Below are 17,355 nucleotides of genomic sequence, written 5' to 3'. Positions count from 1 at the left end.
GTATCACAATCTATTTGAAAGGGTTGATAAAAACCTAGGCCCCACATCAAAATTCTTAGCCGATATGGCAACCTGGTGCCCAAGATTTGTCAAGCCCTGCCTTTGGAGTGAACTTAAACACAACCGCTAGCCAGGGCCTCTTATTGTAAACCTGTGTGGAACCTCAGACATGCTCTTCTGGATGAATGGGAAAACATTCTCACATACTCCTCCAAAATCAGGAAGGGATTAGAGGAAACTAATGACTGTAACACACAGGGAGAGATGAGAGGAAACTATTAACAGTGACACGCAGGGAGAGATAAGGACACTAAGGATCCTGACACAGAAAAAGATGAGGGGACACTTACACCTGTGACGCAGGGAGAGATGAGGGGGGACACTAATGACTGTGACACACAGGGAGACATAAGGTGACAGTAATGACTGTGACATAAGTAGAGATAAGGGAACACTGACTGTGACGCACAAAGGGAGATGTGGGGACACTAATGACCATGGCACAAGGAGAGATGAGGGGACACTAACCACTGACACAGGGATGGTTGAGGGGACACTAATGACTGTGACACCAGGAAAGATGAGGGGACACTAAAAACTGTCACTCGGGGAGATACGAGGGGAAACTAATAACTATGACTTAACTTAGCGAGAGATGAGGGGACACTTATGACTGTGACACAATGAGAGATGTGGGGACACTAATGAACTGTGGCAAAGGGAGAGATGAGGGGGGCACTAATGACTGTGAAACAGGGAGAGCTAGGAGGACACTAATGAATGACAAAAGAAGATATGAGGATACACTAATGACCGTGACACAAGGAGAGATGAGGGGACACAAATTACTGAGACAGAAGGAGAAGGGAACACTTATTACTGTGACACAGGGAGAGGAAAGGCGACACTAATGACTGCGACACAGAGAGGTAAGGGGACACAACTGACTGTGACACATGGAGAGAGTACCTTACTCGGTTGCGTTTAAGTAACTTATCTAAGACATGTAGGGGAAATATGACTTCTCATTCCAGCCTACAAGAGATGTGTATTGTACAGCACTGTATATGTATTGCAGCAAACCCTTTAAATATGTAGAAATAAAGGTAATTCAGGACTTAAAATATTCTTAAACAGCTGAACATTCCATTTTCCCCTGTGTATTGTTCAGTATATTTGGAGGAGCATGCCTGAAGTGTTAGAGAAATGAGAAGTATCCTGTTTGTTCTGCAGCCATGATGTATTGTACAGGAGCAGAGATGTGAGGAAGCAGTTGCACTTTAGACAAGAACTAGTCTGCTTCCAACCATGACACGTTGACAGGGTTTTTGCCACATTGTCAGGAATTTAGGGAGTGCTGAAGCGATGGGTTTGATAACACCACGCCGTGGTGATAAATAATGCATGTGATGTCTCTTCTCATTTGGTCTTTGATGTTTGTTTTCCTTGTGGCGCAGTGATGTTTCTTGATACTCCTTTGCATAAGAAAAGCCTAAACAATTCACGTTAACAGTTTCTTTGATTTTTGTTTTTATTTTTTTTCCAGGGATGTTCCCAGTTGACCAGTCTGAATACAGCAACTTAAAAAGTGCCCTGGAAAAGCTGACGTTGAATGATTCCAGCGTGTCTGTCACCCGGGACAGCAGTTCAGCGCTCGGTGCGGGCTGGAGGTGCGTCTGCTATTAGCATTGTTTCCATTGCTTCATAGTTTTTGGGTTATGTATTAGGTATTTCATCTCAAACACTAACCTTTATGCAGGTAGAAATGCTGCAACACGCTGTCATAATTTCATCACATGGGCACAGCCCTACCTCATGAACCCAGACCACTATGCCTACCTAACTATGCCAAAATGAACTCACTGCCCCAAGGCCTAAACCTTGTAAACAAAGAACATTTGATATGGCTTAGAAAAATGTCCAAATAATGAGGTGAAATAATACGAATTAAAAACCTCAGTATCACTTTGTCATGTGGAAGATCAGGTTAGCATCACTAATGCTCAAATATATTATATCTGTATGATGAGGCAGCAGACCTCTGACATCTAGGCACAGCAAAAAATAAATGTTAAAAACACAACTATACACCCCTCAACATGTTTTGCTGCATCCACAGCTTCTTCAGGAGGATAAATATAGTAGATCCCTATTAAGTCCAGAGCATTTTACCTTCTTGTTTTTCTTCCATGTTTTTTTAAAGTTAAGGAATAACCAATAATAATGTTTTTACAGGTTGGGCTTCCTGGGGATGTTACACATGGAGGTTTTTAACCAGAGACTGGAGCAAGAGTACAATGCATCTCTCATAGTGACGTCCCCTACAGTCCCATACAAAGCTGTGCTGTCTTCTCCAAAGCTGATCAAGGTAAATTGTGAGGTTTACATAATCTCTTGTCATCTGTTAAGTAAGGCCTCACACACATGACTTGTATACAATATTACCGCATTGTTGCTTTATTGTGGGCCACGCCGTTTCATATGGCATGACATATGACTGACTTATGTTTTTAGTGCTTTCATGAAGCAGGAAAATGTGTGCTATAATTTGGAAGCTGGGATGTTGAGTTTTCATTTTACACAATTCCTTCCAGTTCGCTTCTGTTTTTCTAATATTTACACAGGAGCATGGAGAAGAAGTGATCACCATTGTGAATCCATCTGAATTTCCTGACAGATCTGTAGCGAAGGAGTATCTGGAACCTATGATACTGGGCACAATTATTTCACCAGATGAATATCTTGGGAAGATCATGTCTCTGTGCCAGGTCAGTAACCACTGAAGACCCCACAATGTCCTGTTGGGATATTACATAAGAATTGTAAGGCCCCATTTGCCCCACATGGCGAAATCCAGTGGAAAAAATTCCACTTTAAAATTCCATTGCGCCATTCTGCTGCACCGTGCAGTCGGTAGAATTTCATAAGTTGATATATGAGGAGCAGAAGCCATGATGAGAACAGAGCCTCAGCACAGTACAGTCAACCTGAATGCTTGTTTCCCCAGACCCGCCGAGCGGAGCAGAAGAGCTTTCTCTACATAGATGAACACAGGATCATGATGAAGTATCTGTTCCCTCTGAACGAAGTTGTGGTGGATTTTTACGACACTTTAAAATCCTTATCTTCTGGATATGCCAGGTCAGTTGTACACAGACTTGTTGGCTTCCAGAAGGACTTTGTCACATTGAAAATGCAGTCCAAACTGCAAACATTATCTTATAGACCAGGCGGAACTGAGCAAATTGATATAGAGTTTTATAGGATAAGTTCCAGGATAATTTGTCATTTATTCGTTATTAGGGAATTATCAGTGCAATCTTGTGAACAGTCAAGTGGGCAGTCCTGCTTATTGACTGACATCTATCTGTGTAACACTGAGCAGGACCGCAGTCAAAAGAACTAAAATCTTACTGAAAACTGCTGAATGGAAAGGGGGGGATTCTCAGTCTTTGTTTACATTATACATGTTCCATTCAACAGGTCCCTCTATGGGTGGATCCTTTCACTTTATTGGACTCTGTCAATTTAAAAAGCTATGAATGTTGTAGGTCTGGGTTCAGACCCTCACCTATCGTTAGATAAAGCCAATAGAAGAACTTGTTAAGTACAGTTTCTCTGCACACTGTGCTCGCCCTGCTTGTTCTACTGATTTGGTGTATGTCTGAACACCCAGACCCCCACCAATCAAAACTGTTGATGTCAAGGTTTCTTAAAGTGACAGGTACACATTCATTTTTTTTTTTCTCCATAATGGATCTCGCGATCACGCTGCAGGGGGGCGATCCACCCCACTAGCCCACCAGGGAGCATTCACATCTCCCTTTAGACGCCGCTGTCAGCTTTGACAGCGGCGATCTAAAGGGTTAATAGCCAGCCGCGGCGATCGCCGCATGCTGGCTATTAGCGGCGGCCCCCGGCTACTGAGAACTGCCGGGGGCTGCAGAGTATGGAGCGGGCAGGAATCCCGAGTCCGCTCCATACTCCCCTGTGAGCGCCGCAAGCATCTCCCCGTGCAGACGTGCGGGGAGTGAAGGCAGAGGATGCAGGTCTGCACGGGGAGAAAGAAGCCACGCCCCCTCATCTCCCCCCCCCCCCCCCCCCGCACGTCTGCAGAGCAGGGGAGAGAAGACAAATACTGTACACAGCTTCTCATCTCCCCTGCTCTGCTTCCGAGGACACAGGCTGCAGAGTATGGAGCGGGCAGGAGTCAGGAGCCGCTCCATACAGACTGCAGATCGCCGCACTTGTCAGGTCCGGCCCTGCTTGCCCGAAGCCGGGCTAAGGGCCGGACAAATTCACCTGCCCGGTGCCCAAAACTGCTAGTCCGGGGCGTCGGGCGATAGAAATTCCACATTCCTATATATATCCATATATATATATATACACAGGGATGTGGAATTTCTATTGCCCGACGCCCCGGACTACCAGTTTTGGGCGCTGGAGATATATATATATATATATATATATATATATATATATATATATATATATATATATATATATATATATATATATATATATATATATATATATATATATATATCTATATTAGTGTGTCTTTGGGTCTGTTCCATTTCCACAGTCCTCTGATATTCCTTTACTTTCTTGTCTCTACATTTACCTATGATGCCATCTACAGTATTTTATTGTAGAAGAGCAATGGATTTACACTGGATGACACCATTGAAATATTATTATTCTATAGCTTCGACTATGAAGATGCAGGATACCAGCCCGCTGATCTGGTGAAAATGGATATTTTACTGAACGGTCGTCTGGTGGAAGAATTAGTGACTATTGCACATAAGTAAGTGCTGTGATCGGTAAAATAACTGAATAGAGTATCTGAAAATAACATGGAGGATCACATACAGTATGTAATAAGTGAATTGTGTATAACCTCCAGAACAGAGATCACATGGGAGATGACTGCTTGATTTAGAAGGCTGTTCTTTGTTAGCGCATGAATACGGCTTTTCTAGTCCGGAATCAGCCTATTAATTATTGGCATGCCATCTACTTCCATAACTGAACAACTATGATAATTACCATTCAGGAGCATGGGAAAGCTGTGTGATGACATCTATGTCTATATAGGTTGGAAGCAGCTAAGTAGAATTTCTAACAACTTGGCAGATGGGAACTGCTTAAGGGTTTCTACCTATGGGTGACTGTAGGGGAGAAGCACTTTATAATGGACTAGAGTTTAAAGTTTGGGGATGTATGAATCTCAGGTACCAGGAGATGATGTGTTCCCTATCACTAATGAGCTAACAATTTTATTTAGGGAAAAGGCATACTCTGTGGGTAAAGCAATATGTGAACGCTTACGGGATGCCATACCAAGACAACTGTTTGAGGTAGCAGTTCAGGCCGCCATCGGTAGCAAGATAATTGCACGAGAAACGTAAGTAATGACATACTGACTTATACATACTGTACAATGGCCCTCATTTACTAGTGGATTCCCTTACAAATTGTGGTAAAGAAAAGTATGGAGGAAATGCATTTATCTCTATTTATTAACACTGCACGTCAAGCATGCACAAAAGTTTCCTTTTTTCTGAGAAAGTTGTTACTTATCAAAAATGCGGGTGAGGCTTTCTACTTTTTCACAATCCAAGTCATTGGTCCCCCCCCCCTTTTGATCTTTCACTTTTACAAGAGGGTAAATAAATCAAAACCTCTTTGCTTAGTCATCTGGGCGCACTTTGTAACATGTCCGATAGACACAATGTGGATTTTAAATTGGCATTTATTCTGGCCTTTTTCCCCAATTCCTCTGTACATTTCCTTGAATTACATGTTTAAAAACACCAAAAAAACGCCTATACTAAAACCAAAAACAAAATAAAAAATAAATAAAAATGCCACACTAAAGTTGTGTGGAGTTGCAGCCCCTAGACTTACAATAACCAGAACATTACAGGAGATGGGAGCAAGAAACTTTAAGTGACGACCCCTAAGGACACTGAAATAACTTATTTTTCTTGTTACCTTTTGAAATCACTCAATAATGGCTGAATAGAATATTAAGTCTTCACACTAGACTGTAACTGAGGGGCTTATATTTCCAGGTCATAACCTAATTCATTGGGTTACACTCTACCAGGATGAATTTGTGTGTGTGCTTTCATATTATGTTTCTTCTTTTCCAGAGTTAAAGCCTACAGGAAGAATGTCTTGGCAAAATGCGTATGTATTTGAGTTTGAGATTATATATACATATCTATATTTCTTCTTTTTACACCATGATAAGCTTACTATGTCTTCACTGTAATTTACAGCTCAGTTGGAAGATCAATGTCTCTGGGGTTATAAAATATTAAATCCTTGTGTGGCAGCATTGTAGAATACATTAACTTGTCAAACAGTTTCTCTGCTTAAACTTTTAGATTTAACACCTTTTGTGTTTTTGAAGAATTCTAGTCGATACAAAATAAAAACACGTCACCTTTATGCATTTTAGTGGAGCTAAAGGGAAAAGTGATTCTGGCATGTGTTATTGGAAAACTTTAGAAAAGTTAGTATGCTGGTATAGCACATATGCCAGTAAAGGGTGCCTGAAGAATATAATTCTTACTTTTTAACTATGTAATGCCAACACATTTTTGGGGAGAATTTATTAAAGTAGTATCATGGGGGGAAAACGTATCCCCTATACAAAGGATAGGGGATAAGTTTTAGATCGCAGAGGGTCTAACAGCTGGGACCCGCCACCATCTCTTGTACGGGGCCTCTGCTCTCCCCGGGAGCCTCACGTTGTGACAACCAAAACGCCCCCTGCATATATATCTATGGGAGAGCTGAAGATAGCACACAGCTCTCCCATAGAGGGAACAAGGGACCCATACAGGACATTGCGGGGGGTCCCAGTCGCCGGACCCCCCGCAATCTAAAACTTACCCTCTATCCTTTGTATAGGGGATACGTTTTTCCCCATTATAGATCTTCTTTAAGTCATTTCTGCCAAAATTAATGATTTAGGAAAATCTCAGTTAGCATTACTTCTACTACTCGGTGAGCACTACTTCTACTGGGTTGAACCCTCTTTTGCCTTTTAACTGCCACCATTCTTTGTAGCAAACATTATGCAAGGGGCTGGAAACATATGGATATGGCATCACACAGTTTCTGCAGATTTGTAGGCAATACATCAATGATAAGTACCTTGTGTTACACCAAATCCAAAAGGTGATTTTATTGGATTGAGATTGATGACTGTGGAGGCCATTGCAGTACAGGGAACTCATTGTATGAAACCAGTTTGAGATGATGAGAGCTTTGTTACATGGTGCATTATCGTGCTAGAAATAGGCATCAGAAAATGGGTACACGATGGATATGGTCAGTAACAATACCCCAGTGGGCTGCCCTGCTATCTGAATGTTGCAACTGGATTTAGTAGGAGGCGTAGAATGAAGTTTCCTGTTCTTAGCTCAGAAGTGGCACCCGGTGAGGTCTTTTTCTACTTTAGCCCATTTGATTCAAGGTTCAATGTGTTGTGCGTTCAGAGAAGGTATTCTACATACCTTGGTTGTAATGTGTATCATCTGCCCGTTCTCCCCAACAAGGCTTTTTCACCCGCACAACTGCCGCTAACTGGATATTTTATTGTTATGAGTTGTGCGTGAAAATCCGAGTACATAAGCAGTTTCTGAAATACTCATACCTGCCTGTCTGGCACCAACAACCATGCCACATTCAGTCACTTAAATCTCCTTTCTTCCCTGTTCTAATGCTTGGTGTGAATTTAAACAAGTTGTCTTGACCACATCTACATGACTAAATGCATTGAGTTGCTGCCATGTGATTGTCTGGTGTACCTATAAAGTGGCCAGTGAGGTGTATTTCTAGAATATTCCTATCCTAAATCTTTATATATTGACAATATGTATTGTTAATGTTTTGGCAGTATGGTGGTGATATCACAAGGAAGATGAAGCTGCTTAAGAGACAAGCTGAAGGGAAGAAAAAAATGAGAAAAATTGGTAATGTGGAAGTGCCTAAAGATGCATTCATCAGTGTATTAAAAAGACAGCCGGACAAGTGACCTCCATAGCACCTAGTTGTTGTAATGTTGTTGGGCCTAATAAATACCAAGTATTTGAATATGACTTTGAACCTGGAAGAACTGTATTTTTTCCTATACAGCACCTGTCACTTCTGAAGTGTATATATGTAATGAAATGATATTGTTGATACAATATGACTACATTTCTTATAATAAAATGTTTGTAGAAAAGTAATGTGACTAATCATTAAAACTATCCTGAAAAGAATGTTCTTCTAAGGCAGAAAATATATTCGGAGCACTCACCTCGGACACGGCATTCAGAATATTCTTTATTCATGGTACAGAGACATGTGCGTGGCAGGGAGATAGCGGGATGGTGCAGGAGCGGGTGGGTTCGGCCGGTGGGCGACGGTCCGTTATCGCGCTTGTGCACCATCCCGCTATCTCCCTGCCACGCACATGTCTTTGTACCATGAATAAAGAATATTCTGAATGACAATCCGTGTCCGAGGTGAGTGCTCCAAATATATTTTCTGCCTTAAAAGAACATTGTTTGAACTGCGTCGTTGAAATCGAGTAGCACCACACGGAGAGACACACAGACATTGGCTGCCTTTGCTCCCTGTTTGCCGACAGGTGAGCATTCCTTCAGCGAATAGTGCTGTGACTAGTGCCAGGTCAACCTCCCTTTTTGATACATCTATCCTGAAAAGAGATTATCCTATCTTAGTTTTGGACTAGGGAGCCAGCCAAATTGATTCTGGGACCTCCATGCAAATTGTCCCTAATCCCTGTTTACAGCATTCTCCGTACACTTCAATGCATAGGTTGTTTTTGCATGCAGTCATGTTTCAAAGAACAGTGTAGGAGGCAATTGGTGAAGAGTGGAATGGGTACTGTAGGGGGCAGCACCTCTTCCACTAGTGGTAACTCTTCCATTAACCCAATGAGTGAGGATTTCAAAGATGGAATTTATGCAGAGAAGATGCCATGGACTGTCTGAGGGAGACTGGGACTCTGTTAGGAGTGGGGGAACAAACAGTAGAAGGGCCCAATACACTGTGGAGATTTCATAGGTATCTGTGTCCATTTTAGGACATAGTCAGCCGTAACTCCGTCCTCCGTCAGGTGAAACCGCGTCCCGCCTCCTCCCTCGGGCCAATCTCCGTCAGACGCAACTCCCTCCTCCCTCCTTTGTTATCCTAAAGTCTCACATCCGAGACTCCGTCATCCCTCGACGAAAAACTTTCCTGCCGTGTAGCAGAGCTGAGTCAGTGTCGGCTCTCTGCTATACAGGTTCTGCTGTACACGCTATTCAGTGTCGACTCTGCTATACAGGCTCTGTAGCACATGTAGTGTCTGTAGTACACACGTGCAAGTTTCACAGTTTTGACTCTGCTATACATGCTGTGCAGCTTCGGCTCTGCTATACGTCTGAGGCATGATGGCGTTTTGCACAAGGGAGTTGTGGCTGAAGGATGACAGCGATTGGTGTGAGGGTGGAGGTGGGACTCTGTTTCACCTGACTGAGGATGAAGTTGCGGCTGACGACTGACAGCCATTGGTCCGAGGCAGGAGGTGGGATGCCGTTTCACCGGACGGAGTTACGGGAGACTGCGTTACGGGTGACTTTGTTTCTTCCTTTGTAGCCACACAGTTCTGTCTATTATTGGCTAAGGTATTCGAGAGTGCACTGCCTGTTTACTGACCAAGAGCTCAAGGAGACTACTCGGGGGCTGTGTAGAAAGAAAAAAAGAAGAGGGATAGGACTGATCCCTGAGGAACCCCAACAGCAGGGGGAAGAGGAGAAGTAAAGCCAGAAATAAAACACACATGGAGCAAGCAGAGGGGTAGAAAGAAAACCAGGAGATTGCTTATGGCCAATGGAACACAGACTACTAAGGAGAAGTTTGTGATCTACAGTGTCAGGCACTACAAAGAGATCTAGCAAAATCAATAGAGACATAAATATGAATAAGAACAGCACCCCACTATGACCTTCACATAAGCACAATGCCACCTAAACCGGAACAATTATTTGACCTCATAGCAATGAAGTTACAATGACACCATCATCTTTCCATGAATCATATTATATCCTGATGACTACACATGACCTACACAAAAGGTTAGAGATGGTATTTAGGGGCCAGCAGGTAGATGTTGTTCTCCAGGTAAAAATATGAATGCCACTGTAGCTGGAGGGTAATTGCTGGACCCTGGGCAACTTCACTGGCATAAATAGTCTATGACCCCAGGGTACACCTATGGGTGTAGGGTCTGGGTGCAGATATGGAATACTTTTGATGGAGGTATATAGCGGCCAGACACACTCGTGAACTTGTGCAAACAGTTAACAGCATACAGTCTTTGAAAAGCACACGAAATGTAGTTCAGAGTACAGCTGTTACCTCATGAGAGGGGGTAATACTCCTTTTGAAGCTTGGAACACAGATTTAGAGATTTTAGGGGCGATAAGACTGTATTCACTCTTTAAGGCTGCATTCACATGATGATTGCAGCCTACGGCTACCGAATCAGGCTGGGGGATGGGAAAGCCAGGCGCTCCCGTACCACAGCCAGATCAGTGCTGAAACCCATTTACTTTGATGAGCCAACTGGAGACAAACAGTAACTCCTGTCGGCTCATTTTTTCCCTGTATCCAGTTCTGTAACTGGACCTAAAACCGTAGTATTTTTTGTTTTGCCGTGGAATGTGTTACATGACTCAGCACTTTCCAGTGCTGGACTAAGACCTGCCCCCTACCATTGGTGTGCATGTCACATGACCACAAATATGTTGTCTCAAACACTGTTCCCTTCAGTGTGAGTTCGGCTACCACAGCAAGAGGATGTCTCCTGCTGTGATGGCCGAAGCGCTGCAGCTGCAATGTTATTCGTGCTGCTGCTGTAATGTAATTGATTCCCTTCTAGGGGGACCGTGCATCCGCCGGGGGATCTCAGCACTGCGGCAGACATTACATTCATTCCCCGCTATGGGGACCGTGTGCCTGCGGGTGTCATAAGCTGAGCACAGTGGCTGGCATCTCATACAGATCCCCCCGTGGGCGCACGGTCCCCATAGTGGGTAATCAATTACATTACAGCCACAGCGCAAATTACATTGCAGCCGCAGCGCTTCGGCTATCACAGCAGGAGACATCCATCTTGCTGTGGTAGCCGAACTCACACTTAAGGGAACGGTGTTTGAGACAGCATATTTGTGGTCACGTAACACGCGCCCCCCCCCCCCCCCCCCCCCCAGGAACCAATGGTAGGGGGCGGGTGTGCGGGTGTCAGCCAATGGAGCTGTATTAGTCCAGCAGTGGAAAGTGCTGAGTCATGTAACACATTCCACGGCAAAACACAAAATATGGCACTACACCGGTCCCAAAAAACTGATACGGAGCGAAAACGAGCTGACCGGAATTGCTGTTTGACTCCGGTCGGCTCATCCAATGAACGAGAAGGGGTCCGGGTCCGGCTGCAGTATGGAGCGCCCAGTTTTATCATCCCCCATCCGGTGTGGAGAAGAAAACTGTTCCCTGTAGAGAAATGTTCCCAAGCAGCTTATGATAAATGCTGAGTCAGCAAAGCCACCGTGATTGGCTGAGACGTGCACACCCACCCCATACTAATGGTTGTTGGGGAAGGGGGTGCAGTCTGCTCTGCTCACTATTTTGCAGCCTTGCTGTACCTGGACACAGTACTCTGCAAACCCGGACAGATCAGGGGAACAATTCTCTACAGCCTCCCTCCCTCCTTCCCCTTCAGACAACCAGCAGCACAGCAGCAGGATATGTCCTTTATCATGTCCCCCATCTCTGTGCTTGCTCTGGCGGCTGGCAGGGGAACATTTCTTTTCAGCGTCTTCTTGGACCAAAATGTACAGTGGAAAATCCACATGATTTAGCATTTCTGCTATGTGTGGCCATACCCTTAGTGCAGTGGTCTCTAAATTGTTGACCTCCAGCTGTTGCGAAACTACAACTCCCAGCATGTCCAGACATTCATTTGCTGTCTGGGCATGCTGGGAGTTGTAGTTTTGCAACATCTGGAAAGCCACAGTTTGCACATCACTGCGCATGGCTCCCTAAACTGTGGCCATCCACATCTTTCAAAACTACAACTCCCAGCATGCCCAGACAGCCATTTGCTGTCTGGACATGCTGGGAGTTGTAGTTTTTCAACAGCTGGAAGTTTGCGCCCCCCCCCCCTCATGTGAATGTACAGGCTACATTCACACAGGCGGGTTTTCAGTGAGTTTCCTGCTACGTTCGAGCTGCGGCAAATTTTCCTCCACAGGTCAAACTCCCAGCAGAAAACTCACTGAAAACCCTGCCCGTGGGAACATACCCTAAAACCACTACACTACTCTACACAACAAAAAGAGTAAAATGTGGTGTCCCTGCACCAAAGGATGTCCTGCCAGCAGTGGATCTGTGCTGTTTCGGGCTGAGTAGCCGGACCCCCCCTTGACTTTTATGTCCCCTGCTGCCAACAAGCACTAATCAGTGCGCACACTACTGATTAGGTAAACACTTTTTTTGGTGCAGGGCTTTTTGTGCTTGAAGTCCCTTTTTAAAAAAAGTTTAAATATACATCATTTTTTTTTCTGTTAGGTGGTGGGTAAGGGCAAGTAGTCAAGCACCACACCACGCGCAGCACACACACACATACCAATAAAAGTGTTCCCACACATCCCCCCAAAAAAATAAAAATTAGAGCAGGGAATCGGCCTGCAGGGCTTTTATGGCACAGGACGCATATGCCTTACTTGTCTCTGACACTGAAAGTGCCATTGAGGACGAGGAACCACATTATTATCTTCTTCACCCTGCTCATCATCTAGTGATAACGGGCAACTAAGGCGGTGGAGACACAGCCATGCGGGACAGCAAACCTCCCTTGCTAATGACCGTGTGCCTCATGCTAGTAGGAGTACCCCTGGTGCTCATACTGGTCAAACCCCAAGCCAAGTTCACTGATGCCCCGTACCGGTGCACTTATCTGGACTCAGTCAGCAGACCACGAGCCCGGGTTCACTGAAATGGGTTATTGTAGTTATTATTTCAGCAACGTCAATCATATGGTTGAGCAGACGAATCTGTACGCCCAAAACTTTGTTGTTGCAAACCGTGGCTCTGTTTTGGCTAGGCCCAATGGCTGGTTCCCTGTCGATGCCGCCGAAATGAGGACCTTTTGGGGCCTCGTGCTGCATATGGGCCTAATTAAAAAAAAAAAACAGACCTCTACCAGACCTTGCTCTACAGTATGGCCATGAGCCGTCACAGATTCAAGGCCATTTGGAAATGTTTGAATTATGCTGATAATGCGGCATGTCCACACACACCCCCGAACTGATCCCACGTATGGCTGCCTGTATAAAATAAGAAGCCTATGTCTCTGGGAGGGAGGTCTCTATTGTCCTCAAGCCATATAATGCCATGAGGAAAACATGGGTATGGTACAAAAGAGTTGCAGTCTACATGGTACAGGTTTCCAGGTACAACTCTTTTGTATTGTCCCAATACGCTGGCAACAAAGGAACATTCCTGCAGTTTCAAGAGGAAGTCCTAAAAGCCCTAAGATCGTGTCAGAGCATCTCCTCTGGAACTGTAGGCGCCCAGATCGTCCCCGGCCAACACTTTCCAGGTGAGGTCCCCCACACTGGAAAGAAGGGATGATTCCAGAAAAAATGCAGAGTGTGTCACAGGAGGGGCATACGGAAGGACACCACCACTCAGTGTGACACTTGCCCCGAGATTGCTTCAGGGAGTATCACATTTCCATGGAGCACTAAATTTTTTATCATTTTCCCTCATTTTAATTTCCCAGAATTCTATTCTAATGTACCAGTCCAGAGTACATTGTCTTCCAAAATTTGAGCCCAAACACCCCCAAAAAAAACCTCTTTCATAAAACCCCTGAAAAAAAGTTTTAACACCCAAAATGGGTCATGGGTCACTGAGTCACCATCATCGGGGGGTTTGCATGTTACCTCAAATGCGCAGCGCTCTCTCCCCACCTGAGCGGGGTGCACATTTCAGGTAACAGAATAGGGACAGCCACACACATCACATTCCAAGAATGATGATTCAGAACATAGGGTTGGCTATACTCTGGTTCATTATTCATTATTCTTGGAAAATAATTGGCATATTAGTCGAAATTTTTTTAAATTTTAATGTTCCCCAAACTACACTTCATCCATTCCTGGAAAATAAATTTAGGAAACACTGTGCATTCAAAATGTCATTTTTTTACACTATACCCATTCCTCAGGGTGCGGGCTTTCTGTAATGGTGTCACATGTGGGTGTTTCATTTTTGTATTTTCCTCTGAATGTATGTAACCATCAGCTACTGATATGCCATTGGCCCACAAATGCAAACAGACCTCTATGCCTTCTGACCCTTGTTGTGCGCCCGTCCAGCACGTTACTCCATATGTGCATCTATTTCCATAGTCCTGCGAAAAACCCCTATAAAAGTTGTAACCCAATTTCTCCCATGTGCCATGTGAGGGGGCATTACTTATATGGGGGCAATGTGAGAGTGCATTACTTATATGGGGGCAATGTGAAGGGGCATTATTATGTATGGGGGCCATGTGAGGGGGCATTACTATATATGGGGGCTATGTGAGGGGGGCATTACTATTATTGGGGCCATGTGAGGGGTCATTACTATATATGGGGGCCATGTAAGGGGGTATTACTTATATGGGGGCAATGTGAAGGGGCATTATTATGTATGGAGGCCATGTGAGGGGGCATTACGATATATATATGGGGGCCATGTGAGAGTGCATTACTTATATGGGGGCAATGTGAGAGTGCATTACTTATATGGGGGCAATGTGAAGGGGCATTATTATGTATGGGGGCCATGTGAGGGGGCATTACTATATATGGGGGCCATGTGAGGGGGCATTACTCTATATATATATATAGCCATGTGAGGGGGCATTATTATATATGGGGCAATGTGAGAGGGCATTATTATATATGGGGGCCATGTTAGGGGGCATTATTATGTGAGGGAACATAATAATGTATGGGGGCAATGTAAGGAGGCATTATTATATATGGGGTCGATGTGAGGGGGCATTACTATATATGGGGGCAATGTACACGGACATTATATTGTATGGGGCAATGTACAGGGGCATTATATTATATGGGGGCAATGCGAGGGGGCATTATAATGTATCAGAGCAATGTGCGGGGGCATTATAATGTATCAGGACAATGTTGGGGCCTAATACTATACAGGGGCACAGAAGGGACCACTATATGGGGCAGTGTAATACATATAGGGGGTTTGTATAGAGGTGGGGACTTTGCTGCAGCGAGAAGCCTAAAATGTTTGTCTGGCAGATTGGTGAAGACGAGTTGTGATCGGGAGAAATCTTCATGATGACCCAGGACAGATGGAGAAGAAAGAGAAACATGAACGACTCCAAACAGAGAAGACAGGACCCTGTGAATATGTGACTATAATCATTTATACAGTGTGCAGCAACTGTGTACAGCTCAAATCTACTCCTATGTAGGGGTTATTGATCTTTTGTATAGTGGTTTTTCTTCAATAACAATATAGCAGTGTCAGTGGTAATGGTAGTGGTCTTGGTGTGGCAGAATTACATGTCCCTTGTATTGTGGTGTTATTAGTTATACTGGTCTGTGTATAGTGGCTTTTATTTCCTTAAAGTATGGTGGTATTATTTAGTCACTGCAGAATTAAAGGGGTACTCCAGTGAAAACCTTTTTTCTTTTAAATCAACTGGTGGCAGAAAGTTAAACATATTTGTAAATTACTTCTATTAAAAAATCTTAATCCTTCCTGTACTTATTAGCTGCTGAATACTACAGAGGAAATTCTTTTCTTTTTGGAATGCTCTCTGCTGACGTTATTATAATAATAATAACACTTTATTTATTGTTGTCCTTAGTGGGTTTTGAACCCAAGTCCCCAGCACTGCAAGGCAGCAGTGCTAACCACTGAGCCACCATGCTGCCCTTAGCATACACCTGCTATGCATGGTTGCTAAAATAGACAGAGATGTCAGCAGAGAGCACTGTGCTCGTGATGTCATCAGTGTTCCAAAAAGAAAGGAATTTCCTCTGTAGCATTCAGCAGCTAATAAGTACTGGAAGGATTAAGATTTTTTAATAGAAGTAATTTACAAATATGTTTAACTTTCTGCCACCAGTTGATTTAAAAGAAAAAAGGTTTTCACCGGAGTACCCCTTTAACATGGAGTGGCGATATTTTATGTTTCTTAGCCTGATACTAAGAGAAAATCTAGGGTGTGCCACAGTGAGGGGAGGGGCCCAGACTACAAGCTGTGTAAGGGGCCCCTAAATCTCTGATGGCAGCCCTGGTGGTGTCGGGATTTGAGGTAGATGCGGGGTAGATGTTATGGCCCAAGGGGCATGTGGAATTAACCCCTTCTGTCGTGACGCCAGTGCATGGTTAAACCACCCGAAAGGTTGTACCGCTGATCCTAGGCTAGGCAGAGGCAATAAAGAATCCAAGGCCAGGTTAAAGATAACAGTAACTTAACTGAGGCAAGACAGATGGTACAGTCTATGCAGTTCAGCTAATATCCCAGAGAGGTGGCCAGTGACACAGGGGGACCTCTCAGGCTTGCTGGGACTTGCAGTGACTTAACAGACTATGATGCAGGCCACGTTGTCTGAAGGTGACTTGACTGTGATGGTGACAGACAAATGAGATGACTTGACTTACTCAGGACCGACTGGTGGCTGCAGTAATTTTGACTTGAGACCTCCAATGGGTGGACACAGGCACTGGAACTTTTGACTGCACTGTGTCGCATTGAGTGGTGGTGTCCTTCCGTATCCCTCTCCTGTGACACACACTGTATTTTTTTCTGGGATCATCCCTTCTTTCCAGTGTGGGGGACTTCACCTGGAAAGTGTTGGCTGGGGACGATCTGGGCGGCTACAGTTCCAGAGGCGCTCGGAACGGCCCTTTGGCGGTCGCCAAAGATAAGGGCCCTTAGGACTTTCTCTTGAAACTGCAGGAATGTCCCTGTGTTGCCAGCGTCCTGGGACAGTACAAAAGAGTTGTACATGGCAACCTGTAGCATGTAGACAGCAACTTTTTTGTACCATACCTGTGTTTTCCGCATGTCATTATATGGCTTGAGGACAATAGAGACCTCCCTCCCAGAGACATAGGCCTCCCACAAGTGATTGATGACGGGCCTGATTTTATACAGGCGGTCATACGTGTGATCAGTATGCCGCATTATCAGCATAATGCAAACATTTCCGAATGGCCTCGAATCAGAGACAGGTCATG

General features: G+C 44.4%; 1 protein-coding gene across 2 annotated transcripts in view; it reads left to right on the top strand.

Moving 5' to 3' along the window:
- The window catches only part of GUF1 (GTP binding elongation factor GUF1), a 36,288-nt gene extending 28,036 nt beyond the window's left edge, over positions 1 to 8,252 (top strand). For both annotated transcript variants that reach the window (XM_056557333.1, XM_056557343.1), the window contains 8 exons: positions 1,547 to 1,670; positions 2,236 to 2,368; positions 2,625 to 2,768; positions 3,008 to 3,141; positions 4,709 to 4,810; positions 5,291 to 5,410; positions 6,162 to 6,198; positions 7,919 to 8,252. In XM_056557333.1, coding sequence (XP_056413308.1) covers positions 1,547 to 1,670; positions 2,236 to 2,368; positions 2,625 to 2,768; positions 3,008 to 3,141; positions 4,709 to 4,810; positions 5,291 to 5,410; positions 6,162 to 6,198; positions 7,919 to 8,056 — 932 coding nt within the window. In that variant the 3' untranslated portion in view covers positions 8,057 to 8,252. The remainder of the gene's footprint in view (positions 1 to 1,546; positions 1,671 to 2,235; positions 2,369 to 2,624; positions 2,769 to 3,007; positions 3,142 to 4,708; positions 4,811 to 5,290; positions 5,411 to 6,161; positions 6,199 to 7,918) is intronic.
- Positions 8,253 to 17,355: the final 9,103 nt, after the last annotated feature.

This window comes from Hyla sarda, chromosome 1, assembly GCF_029499605.1.
Source record: "Hyla sarda isolate aHylSar1 chromosome 1, aHylSar1.hap1, whole genome shotgun sequence".
Classification (NCBI taxonomy): Eukaryota; Metazoa; Chordata; class Amphibia; order Anura; family Hylidae; genus Hyla; species Hyla sarda.
Note: the sequence above shows the minus strand (reverse complement) of the source record. Positions and strands in the feature narration are given on the sequence as shown.